Raw genomic sequence first — 12,211 nt, 5'->3', positions numbered from 1 at the left:
GCTGGTGTGATGAGAAAAGAAAGATGTAGATTTGACCTGAAATAAATTATTAGAAAGGACAATTTTTTTATTGAATTTTATGATCAGAATTTTGGGATTATTTCATGAGGAGACTGACATTTTTCACCATCTTCCGGGGTCCATCAATTCGCGAAAAAAGTAATCTCACTTGCCACCCCGAAAATTTAACCAGACATGTATAAATGTATCAGCTTCGATATGAGCCATCATACATGTTCAAGTAAACGATATGGACTGAGCAACGGAGGAAAACGTTACCATTACGGCCTATGGAGAATTAATTGTAAATGTATACCCAACTCACACATGTTGCTTGACCCTGGCACTTTATCAGGAGAAAATTGTTAGATGTACCAACTGCCACAAAAAAAAGATTTCAAATCAAATAATTTAACTTGGTTAGAATTAATGGACAAAATATTCTCTCTGCAGTATGAGTATGAAAGATCAGCGTTGAAGAACATAATTCAACAACAAAATAATTAAACAAGAAAACTGATTGGATAAGTTCATAACAGCATCAGAAAACCTTTATTTTAACCGGATCTTAGTATTTTGGTGTACAGCTTTCGAAAACTTGTTCAACATTTTGAAAATTTGATGACTTTTATTTTGACTTAACTGATGTAATTAATTGGTCTTTTGAATTTAGAGAATATTAAAACTAACAAATGAAGTACATTGGAAGTCGTCTTACAGAAGAAAAAAGAAGAAAATGCTTTGCCTTCTACAGTATAATGATTGAGCTATTGAATGTTTATTAACAATTATATTATATTATATGCATGCTTGAATTTAATATAAGTTTAGGAAATTGGTGTCTATTGATCTATTGTAACCATTGATATTTGAGATGAAGATTGGAACAAGAATTGGTTTGGAGGAGGGATTGAAATTAATTCATATCACTTACAGTCAAGTATACTAAAATTATAAAAAATGTCAGAATGAATTACTATAAATGCAGATCCTGTGTTTTTATAATTGCAGATTTTTAAACAATTGACGAGAAATTAATTAATGAGAAATTGATTGTGTAGATTTAAAAAATATGGAACACAATAAATGTTATCAAAATTTAAAAAGTATTGATTTTGGGAAATACATCCAGTCAAAATTTTTTTCGCAAGAAGAAATGAAATAATTGCCAAAATTTAAGAATTTACAGCAGTCGATTTCAAATTGTGAAATACATGTAAATCCTTAATTTAAACAGGAAATTGATTCAGACAAAGCTATAATCAAATACAAATGTATACAGCTTTCAAGTTTTGCATGGTCAGAGTCTGGTTATGAACTTGCAATAGATCAATAGACACTTGTACTTGCTTGGCTATTTATAACTAACCTAGCTAACATTGTTACAGCTAAGAAGTTTACGTTCTGGTCACAGCATGAGTTTGAGAAAATGAAAGAGGCAGAAGGTATATACATCTGTAGGAATTGTTTACAGCTAATGTCCTGAAGCATGTAAAGCAAGACTTTGGTTAGCTTGCTAGCTTTGTTTTTGTATTGTACAATTGTAATTGGGATAACGTCAAATCAAATTCAAATATAATATATATACAGGTTAAAATATGCCTATATATATTTTTTGAAGATATCAATGTTAATAGCATAGCTAGAATTGACATTTATACAAACAGAACAAGCAAGCCTACCAAAGTTTTACTCTACAAGGATCAGGAAATTAGCAGTAACATAAACAGAAATATTATTCAGAAATAGATTATTACTGGGATTCATTTCTTTTCATGTTATATTTTTTTTTGCGAGCACAACTGGTATTTTCGTGGATGATTTGATTTCATTGATAAAATGATATATTTTGTTGAATGATTAATATGTGGCCATATATAGTGTTGACCAAATCTTACAAACAATTTGACCCAAACCTAGTTCTATTTTATTCTCATGGTTACCACTTTTTTTTGGAGCAAAACTGGTATTTTCGAAATATATACTTTGTTGAATGATAAATATGTGGCCAAACATTGACTTTTCTGTGTGACACAGTGCCCATATATAAGGTTGACCAAATCTTGCAAACAATTCTGCACAAATCTAGTTCTAGGAATTAAATTTGCAGTGAGCTTTTGCTCATTGTTGAAGGCTTCATTGTGACTGAGAGGAAAAACTGCAATAAGAGCATTTTCATTTGCTTTGGTTTTGTCAAGTGTCCGAAGTGATTTTCTATCTTGAAATAAAATACCATATCTCTTTAATTTCATGAAAATTAGATTCTGTGTATAAAAACAATATTATGTAAAGTTGGCACAGTTTAAACTGTGTAATTGTGATTTCTAGATTTTTCTGCAAAATTGTGATTACAAAACATTCAATGGGAAGATCATTTTGTGCTGAATTGCATTATGCTAGTGATTAAAGTTTGTATACATACTACTTATTCCAATGGTGAAGCATACCTAATTAAGTAAATTATTGAATTATTGTAGAAGTTACAGTTTCCATATCCTTAACAATGTCATATAAAATTGACAACAGCATTTGAAAAAAATCTAATAATTAAACTTTTTTCAAAAAATCTAAAATTATAAAGCTTGAATAAGAATTCCAATTAATTGATTACTGTAATTGAATACCCAATATGATACAGGTTGTTAAATAGGAAAAAAAAAGAAAATTTTATATAAGTCCCAATATTATTTATTACAGAAATGAAAGTAAATAGTATGACGACAGAGGAGCTGGTATCTGATGTCACTAGTCAGGTCAACTCTCACGACGATTACGAAGGCGAGATTACAAGGTAAATAGGTCAGGTCAACTCTCATGATGATTACGAAGTCGAGATTACAAGGTAAATAGGTCAGGTCATCTCTCAAGATGATTTAAAAGGCGAGATTACAAGTTGAATAACTCATGTCACGTCTCATGAACTCTCAGAATAAAAATAAGGTGGATAGTTCATGTCAAAGTTGATTTTGAAAATATTACCTAGAATACATTCTAAAATGAAGTTATACAAAGGTAAGTAATTTAAGCTAGTTATATGATCATGATGGTGGTGAAAAAAAAAAAATAGTATTGTGTATAGTAAAGCATACATATATTTTAAGTCACAGTTTTCTTGCACAAGATAAAATATTTCAGCCATTAAGATATTGAAGTTGTGTCCCTTTAGTAAAAATTCCTATAATGGGTATTGGAGTTGTGTTCCTTAGAAAATAATAATGAGGCTAATTCTTATTAATCGGAAAGCTTACAAAGGAGGTAGTATAATCAAATGGATCGGCATGTATATTGTAACAGTGTTAAATATACCATTGCTTGCTCAGATGTGATCTATATATGTGTTCAGTAAAGTGTGTATTACAGTTTGTGTAATTAGAGAAAGGGAAATTTACATTTGCACACAGGTCTTTTACGACATTTCTAAACATTTTTTTATTTCAGAATCCAATGTGAAGTTTTACCTTTCATTTTTCCATTTTAAAGATTCTAATTGAAATACTATCTAGAAATTTACAAATAAAGAATAAACATTTGAACAAATATAGCTGACATCATGGAAAAACGTATCAAAATCGTATTGATTTAAATTGATTCGTATGATATTGTGTGCAAATGTAATTATAATAAGTGCAAATGTAATGCATCTTCTGTAATAACAGAATTTATTATAAATTAAATTGGAATATATAAGAGTTTGTCTGTCCAGACTGGTATTGTCCTTCTAAATAAGGGAGGAATTCTTTTCAGTTTGTCTGTCCAGACTGGTATTGTCCTTCTAAATAAGGGGGAAATTTTTTTCAGTTTGTCTGTCCAGACTGGTATTATCCTTCTAAATAAGGGGGGAATTTTTTTCAGTTTGTCTATCCAGACTGGTTTGTCCTTCTAAATAAGGGGGGAATTCTTTTCAGTTTGTCTGTTCAGACTGGTATTATCCTTCTAAATAAGGGAGGAATTCTTTTCAGTTTGTCTGTCCAGACTGGTATTGTCCTTCTAAATAAGGGGGGAATTCTTTTCAGTTTGTCTGTCCAGACTGGTATTATCCTTCTAAATAAGGGAGGAATTCTTTTCAGTTTGTCCAGACTGGTATTGTCCTTCTAAATAAGGGAGGAATTCTTTTCAGTTTGTCTGTCCAGACTGGTATTGTCCTTCTAAATAAGGGGGGAATTCTTTTCAGTTTGTCTGTCCAGACTGGTATTGTCCTTCTAAATAAGGGGGGAATTCTTTTCAGTTTGTCTGTCCAGACTGGTATTGTCCTTCTAAATAAGGGGGGAATTTTTTTCAGTTTGTCTGTCCAGACTGGTATTATCCTTCTAATTAAGGGGGGTATTCTTTTCAGTTTGTCTGTCCGGACTGGTATTGTCTTTCTAAATAAGGGGGGAATTTTTTTCAGTTTGTCTGTCCAGACTGGTATTGTCCTTCTAAATAAGGGAGGAATTCTTTTCAGTTTGTCTGTCCAGACTGGTATTATCCTTCTAAATATGGGGGGGGGGGAATTCTTTTCAGTTTGTCTGTCCAGACTGGTATTGTCCTTCTAATTAAGGGGGGAATTCTTTTCAGTTTGTCTGTCCAGACTGGTATTGTCCTTCTAAATAAGGGGGGAATTTTTTTCAGGTTTTCTGTCCAGACTGGTATTGTCCTTCTAAATAAGGGAGGAATTCTTTTCAGTTTGTCTGTCCAGACTGGTATTGTCCTTCTAAATAAGGGGGAATTCTTTTTAGTTTGTCTGTCCAGACTGGTATTATCCTTCTAAATAAGGGAGGAATTCTTTTCAGTTTGTCTGTCCAGACTGGTATTGTCCTTCTAAATAAGGGGGAATTTCTTTTCAGTTTGTTTTAACCACCTTTTCTGATTTCTTAACAAACACTTTAAAAAATCAAGAAAAATCAAGAAATTAAAAAAAAGATTGTATTGCAATGTTGTAAATGAGTTGCAATTTTATATTTTTATAATGATTGATTTCAATAAAAGTTGATGTTGTTCAACATGCTTTCTTAATTGCATGTTGCCCCACATTTTCTCGGTTATATAATTGTCAAAAACAACTGTTTTTCTAACTTAAGGACAGTGGAGATATGTCAAATAATAAGATATTAGTTTCAGAGAAGATGTTTTTTGTATTCGAAGAGCAATATATAGTGCACCTTTTGTGGAAGGGAATATTTGTTAAAGGGAGATTTTTTGCACTAAAAGGGAGATAATTTGCACAAATATTTGTTAAAGGGAGATAATTTGCACAAATGTTTAGCTTTTAGTGTTGTCTGTCATGTGTCCTCCCTTGTGTTATGTCTGTTTCTGTGATCATTTGATGGCCAATGTTAGAATTGTATTTTGTAGATAAAAAAATTAAATTTAGAATCTGTTGAATGATTTATAAACATCTGTTTCTAATTTAAAGTTAAAATGAACAATTAAAATATAAAAAAAGTGAGAGAATTATTTAAAACAATTTTTAATTCACATTAAGAATAACTGCATGCTTGTTGCATGATACTTGTAAATTTCGACTATAATTCTATACTTAAATGCATGACTAAGAATTATTATTTTGGGTAAAAGAAATAAGTACAACTAAATTAAAAAGAATTATTATATTGGAAAAAGAAATTAAAAGAACTAAATAATAAAGAATATATATATATATTTGTTAGTCAGGAAAATTTAACTTATAGTGAAATTTGTTTTGGTAAATTAAGTAGAGTTATTAAAAATGAAAATTTTGTTAATGTAGTCCATCCAGAATACCTGTGCGGACACTTAAAGCTGAAAAACGCATGCAGGATCGTCTCGAACAGGAAGGACTTGAAGCGCCATCTACTGAGGACAAAAAATTATCTCCTGCTGAAGACAGGGCGCTCCAAGCAGAGAAAAGGGCAGCGTGGCGTGCCGCCAGGTGTGGCTTTTAAGTTGTTGATCGTAGAAATTGAGATTTGTTGAACTAATTAAGATCTTTATCATAAATAATTACATAATAGCTAATAAATAACAGCTTCAATTATAAGGCATACAAATTCTTTATTAATCAACAACAAAAATGATCACCAAAACATGAACATGTGCTTGGAATTTATTTCTGTTATTATTTTTAAGGATAAATTGAAGTTCATCTAAAAGAGAAAACAAATAGTTCCAGCACATTTTCATAAATAATTAAATCTCTATGTATGTATAAGTCTTCCTAATGTCACAAATGATCAAATGTGTGCTTTATCTGCAAGATTTTCATCAAGCTTGTTCTGTTTTACTGTGGATTCATTTATTTTCGTGGATACCAATTTTCGTGGATTGAGGAAAACTTACATGTTCGTGGATATTTAATTTTGTGGTTTTGGAGAAATCTGCATACAAACCTATAGAAAATTTGGTATTCGTTGAAGATTTAATTTCGTGGTTCGTCTGTTCCCATGAAATCCATGAAAATTGGTATCCAACGAATAATAATGAATCCACAGTATACAGCAATGAGGGTTTTCAGTTTAAAGGGAACATTCCTAATGCTTGTCAATTAAAATTTGGTCGGCTAGTTTGCTTTGTTTGTAGTTATGTTTGCTCAAGCGTTGTATAAATTAAAATGAACATCTGCTAAAATTAATAAGGTTTAACTCGGTCAATTCTATATTGTTTGCAGATGTCAATCTTAATTACAATGCCTTAGCAAATGTTTATACAAACAAAGCAAGCAAACCTACCAAATTCTTTCTCTAAAATCATTAAGAAATTAGCTCTAACTGAACTTTAAAGGAAACGTAAATTTAACAGCAACAGTTTTCAAATACAAACTTAGTCTCGGAGCTATAATTAAAATTTTGAGTCCAGTAGTAGACAAAATAATTATGGGAACAATCTGAATGAAAATCTTGCATGATTGTAATACTATATCCTCTGTGTTTAGTTTGCTATAACACCTATAACACTAACTACACAATTAACACATAATATACACGTGTAACTAGAAACTCAGTATTGCACATTTGTATCTAACAATGTCTGTCTAGAACAATAATCTTTCCTTCTAGCAATTAGAAACCATGTGACTATAGCAACTTGCCTGGTTGCTTTTTCACAAGTCTGAATTTCAAGGACAAGATCTGGGTCAAAGATCAGCTTTATCAATCACTTATCTTATGTTTTGTGTAGGAAGAGTGCTATACTGTTTACACCTTAATGAATCATAGCAACAACTCTATGATGGTGCTATATCTCTATGCCTATTATATCCTCATTAACCTAGGTCAGTACAAATTTCTGGTCCGTTATCTCAGTTTTCTAACTTCCAACCTATTATATTTAGTGTAGATCTGCTCACTTTCTACATCTGCATTTGAACCTTTGCCACTGGACACAAAGCAAAAAACAGTCAATATTCTTAATATGGAATAACTTGAACAATTAAAGTTATTATTGTTACAACACAATTTCAACAATTGAAATTGTGATCTTAAATTAAGGGTGTGAAAATTTTATAGATAAAAACTACTACTTTATTTCAAGATGAGCTGTGGTAAAAAAAATTACTCCCTGGCTTTAGGTGATGGGTTTTTCCCAAGACTGTAAGTATGTAAGTCCCAAAATTGATTTTTGTTCTCTCTCTTTATTTTGCCTTATCAATTGAAATTTAGATGTAATGCTGGCTACCACCAAACACAGATCAAGTTAAATTTTGGGTGGTGATCCTTTCACAGTTGTTGAGTAATGTCCAATTATAAGTGGAAAAAATGCTGAACTCGTATAGCATTAACTCTTGCATATTTACAACCATGGACACATTCTTCTTTTCTGTTTAGTCAGCAGACTCAGCACGATATAGATGTAAGAAAATGTGGTATGAGTGCCAATGAGACAACTCGCCATCCAAGTCACAATTTGTAAAAGTAAACCATTATAGGTCAAATAAATTTTAAATCTGAATATGATTTTGTTGATATAGAATGAAGTCGTTAGAAGTTGATGCCATGAAAGCAGAAGCTGTGATTGCCAGGGCCCAGGAACTTAAGAAAAATACTGCTGTAGATGTTGCCTTTGCAGGTAATATTTATTTTCAGCCTCCTTTTGATTTTCAACCTCCTTTTGATTAACAATTCATTTGAAAATTTTCACCAATTTTTATACGACCGCAAAAAAAAATTTTCGTCGTATAATGGTATGTTGTCGTCCGAAGACACATTAAGTTTCCGGACAATAACTAGATTTAGTGAATGGATCTCTTTAAATTTTTACCAGAAGGTTAAATACCACTAAAGGAAGGTTTGGATTGATTTGGGGGGTTATGGTCTAAATAGTTTAGGAATTAGGGGCCAAAAAGGGGGCCCAAAATAGGCAATTTTGTAGTTTTCAAACAATAACTTGTGTTTAAGTGTATGAATCTCTCTGAAATTATACCACAAGTTTCCATAACATGACGGGATGGTTAGTAATGACTTTGGGAGGTTATGGCTCAAAATGTTTTGGAATTGGGGGCTAAAAAAGGCGAAATTAGGGGGGAAAAAAGGGGAAAACTAGGTTTTCTGGACAATAACTTTAGATATAGTGAATGGATCTCTATAAATTTATACCAGAAGGTTCAATACCACTAAAGGAAGTTGGCATTGATTTTGGGGGTTATGGTCCCAATAGTTTTGGAATTAGGTGCAAACAAAGGATGGAAACTAGGTTTTTTCTGATCAAAGGACAGTTTAAGACAATTTAAAAGCAGTGTAAGGGAGGTAAATCAAAAAGAGTTAACAAACAATGTTTGGTATGTTCGGATTTACCTCCCTTTCACTTTCTGTAAATAATGTATTAAGAAATGTCAGGTTTTGGACTTATTGCAAAAAAAAGGGGGTGGTAGAAGTTTTCAATTTTTTCCCCAAAATTTCTCAAATTCCAAATGTTTGTAAAGTTTGAAGAAGAAATCTTTAATTGCACAATATTGCATAATAAATTTGTAAGATCTTGACATTTGTTTTGTGTCAGAAACTCATATTATGTCAAGAATTTGATCACAATCCAAATTCAGAGCTGTTTCAAGCTTTAATGTTGTGTCCATACTTTCCCAAACTGTTCACGGTTTGACCTCTGCGGTCATATAAAGCTGTGCCCTGCGGAGCACCTGTATAACTAAAAGGCTTTCATTTCTTTTTTCAATATTGAATAAAGTTAAAAAAAAGAATTCTGCACTTTTGGCATAAAACCTGGAAAACACCCCTCTGTTTTTGTAGTTCAATCTACTGAGGCAAACTCTTTAAATGAGTTTGTTGCGTCATAGATCTTGATATAATTTGTTTATACACAATATTGTATGTAAATTTCTGTGAGTTATTTAATGAAAGGGGAGATAATTATATTAATACAAAAAATAAAGATGATGAATTTATAGAATTATAGGGACTCGTAAAAATATTGTTGACCGGACATGTGTATGTTCTTATTCTGTAAAAATTAAATGTGCAATTTGCACACCATGAAGTACCAGAAGTGGCTTGTGAAAATCACAGCCAAAATAATTTTTTACTGTCTTGTACCTTGTGGGTACTATAAACCCTCAATGAAAATAACTGGAAATTTGAGATTTAGAGAGCAGGCATCAGCTGAAAAATTAACTCCTTATTTGAAGTGTGACATGGTTTTTTTTTTGTATTTTTTAGAAGAGGAAGAAAATAAATTGAATCAGAATGGAGAAAATTCTGTAAGTTTTATAATAGAAATTTGTATATATAACCCATATACAACTTAACTTAGTAATAGAAATAACACTGTCTGCCCTGTACTAATAACATCCATACCATGGAGATTTAGTCTTTGAAGAGGTTAAGTGTATCTATACTAACATTTAGGATTTCTTAATCACTTCTTTTTGATTTACATCAAGAAAATATAGAAAAAAAAACGGAAATTGATCTGTCCACATACATGAAACTAGTATAAAAAAGGTTTTGAATAATATTAAATGTTGAATAGCTTGATACATAATTCAAAGTGAGGCCCTGAAACTATAAGCTCTATAATACAATACTAACCATACTAACACTGGTTTCCAGAAATGTTTACCTTTCTATGCTAACCTTGTTGTACAAACCAAAGAGGGGGATACCAGAGTGAAAGAAAGTTCACAAGTACTCGATGAAAAAGTTTCTAAGAGAACAATGGAAGTTGTAGATGAAAAAACGGGAAAGAAAACTCTTAGAACTTTTGAAGTTAGTGAAAAAATAATTGAACATGAGGTATAAATTTGTAGTATTTGGGCTTGATAGAGTATTTGCTGTATTGTAGCTTGGATGCTTCCCTTTATTCAAACTTCCTGCATGAAGATGGAATCTGTTAGCATAAAGATTACAACATTGGCTCATTTTAAAAATTGCAGTATTTAACTGCTATTAAAATGCTATTATTTGGTTATTTTTACCCATAGAACCCTGAAGTTTTGGTCTGTGGGCTAAATTCTTATGTTAAAAATTTTTCGTTGTTTATTTGGTGTAGAGCTTTTGGTGTTTCAGTAATACTTTGAATTTTGTGGTGCATGGATCTGTTGTAAGTACTGTTATATATTGTAGTTTGGTGTATTGTAATTTAATTAATCTTTTAGAGAATCACTAATTGAAATGATTTGTATTAGAGTACTTTTAACAGTGGCGTATTCAGATTGATTGATTGATGTTTGCTTGATGCCGCATGAGTGCAAAAAGGCTATATAGCGGGGTAATCAGAATTTTATATAGGGGGGAAGCTCGCTGACTGCAATATAAGGGACGCGCTACAGTCATTTTTTCGTGAGTCCCTATATAATTAACCATTTTTTCAGAGGAAAAAGGGGGTCTCTTGGCACCCCTAGATCCGCCTGTGTTTTAGTGTATAAATCCTTAAAACTTAAAAAGAACAAAACATCCAAATTGTCAAGTTTATTTTAAGGGCTGTATTGTAAAAAAAAAAGGGGTGGACACCTGCTTTTACAAGAGGGTTATCTGATCTAATTGTCCATAAAACTACAGATCACAATTTTTATGCACCATTTATGGGCATTATGTTTTCTGGTCTGTGCGTCTGTCTTTCGTCTGTTCGTCCGTCCATTCATCCGTCTGTCCTGCTTCAGCTTAAAGTTTTTGGTCGAGGTAGTTTTTGATGAAGTTGAAGTCCAATCAACTTGAAACTTAGTACACATGTAACTTATGATATGATCTTTGTAATTTTAATGCCAAATAAGGGATTTTACCCCATTTCCACGGTCCACTGAACAAAAAAAATGATAGTGCAGATGGGGCATGTACTTAGGACAAATTCTTGTTTGGATATTTATATCTGATACAAATCTAGGTTGGCCATACTGTAGACTGCATGGTCAGCCCAGCCAATTAATATGCTTCCTGTTAGATACACACACACATTTCTATGGATGTAATGCACGTTAGAAAATTGTCCACCCACTCTCTCTCCTGATTATTAACTACAAATCACAGCTTCATGACTTCTCATGCCAATCTTCCCCTATTTGAGCAATACCTTAAGATGCATTTAGGTCCATAACTATCAACATCTTGTTTTTAAAAAAAAGGAAAGGATTGGGAAGAATAAAATGAAATAAATTTTCAATCAAATAGTTTGATGGATATCTTCTTTTGTATTGTACATTAATAGTATGGTCGTGTACTCTCTCATTCACATATACATTTTATTGCCTTCTTTTCATATATATTATACATATCTCCTGGTACGCATAAACAAGTTATAGTTCAATTTTGAATGTGTATATTTCTGATTAAATGTTATAGAAAGAATTATTTGTCTGTTTGTAGATAGAAGTAACAAAACAGAATATAATAGAACTAAATATTGAGGGAGGAGAGTCTGCGTCATGAAAAATATAAAGGTAATAGATATTATATTGATAAACAGAAAACTGTACTGCCATATTTATATACCCCTGCAATTAGCCATCTATTGCTCAAATAACAGGTATATAAATAAATTTTTCATTTATTTGTACTTGTACAAATAAAGTCTCCTTTTTACCCCACTTCCATGTTGAGCAAGTGGTAATATGAATATTTCTGTTTCTAAACCAGTTCATTTTGGGTTCCTCTCGCAGTCCGTGTTTCAACGATATCAATTTCTTTAAGAAATTAAAGACAATGATTTTGTTTTAATAACGTTTCAAGTGTTCAAGTGTCAGTCCATTCATCCATCAGACTGTCCGTCAGCACAATAAATATTTTTCTTCACATCCTTCTCTGGAACAACATTACAA

At 31.8% G+C, this 12,211-nt stretch overlaps 1 protein-coding gene across 14 annotated transcripts in view; it reads left to right on the top strand.

Annotated features, from left to right (window-relative positions):
• The window catches only part of LOC143055509 (protein scribble homolog), a 77,236-nt gene that overhangs the window by 59,460 nt on the left and 5,565 nt on the right, over positions 1 to 12,211 (top strand). For 7 of the 14 annotated variants that reach the window (XM_076228669.1, XM_076228668.1, XM_076228663.1 and 4 more), the window contains 7 exons: positions 1,389 to 1,445; positions 2,698 to 2,791; positions 5,726 to 5,887; positions 7,922 to 8,019; positions 9,618 to 9,658; positions 10,011 to 10,193; positions 11,760 to 11,833. In XM_076228669.1, coding sequence (XP_076084784.1) covers positions 1,389 to 1,445; positions 2,698 to 2,791; positions 5,726 to 5,887; positions 7,922 to 8,019; positions 9,618 to 9,658; positions 10,011 to 10,193; positions 11,760 to 11,822 — 698 coding nt within the window. In that variant the 3' untranslated portion in view covers positions 11,823 to 11,833. The remainder of the gene's footprint in view (positions 1 to 1,388; positions 1,446 to 2,697; positions 2,792 to 5,725; positions 5,888 to 7,921; positions 8,020 to 9,617; positions 9,659 to 10,010; positions 10,194 to 11,759; positions 11,834 to 12,211) is intronic. The other 7 variants (XM_076228670.1, XM_076228661.1, XM_076228659.1 and 4 more) reach the window with 4 other exon arrangements.

The sequence above is a fragment of the Mytilus galloprovincialis genome, chromosome 12 (genome assembly GCF_965363235.1).
Source record: "Mytilus galloprovincialis chromosome 12, xbMytGall1.hap1.1, whole genome shotgun sequence".
NCBI classification, from domain to species: domain Eukaryota; kingdom Metazoa; phylum Mollusca; class Bivalvia; order Mytilida; family Mytilidae; genus Mytilus; species Mytilus galloprovincialis.
Note: the sequence above shows the minus strand (reverse complement) of the source record. Positions and strands in the feature narration are given on the sequence as shown.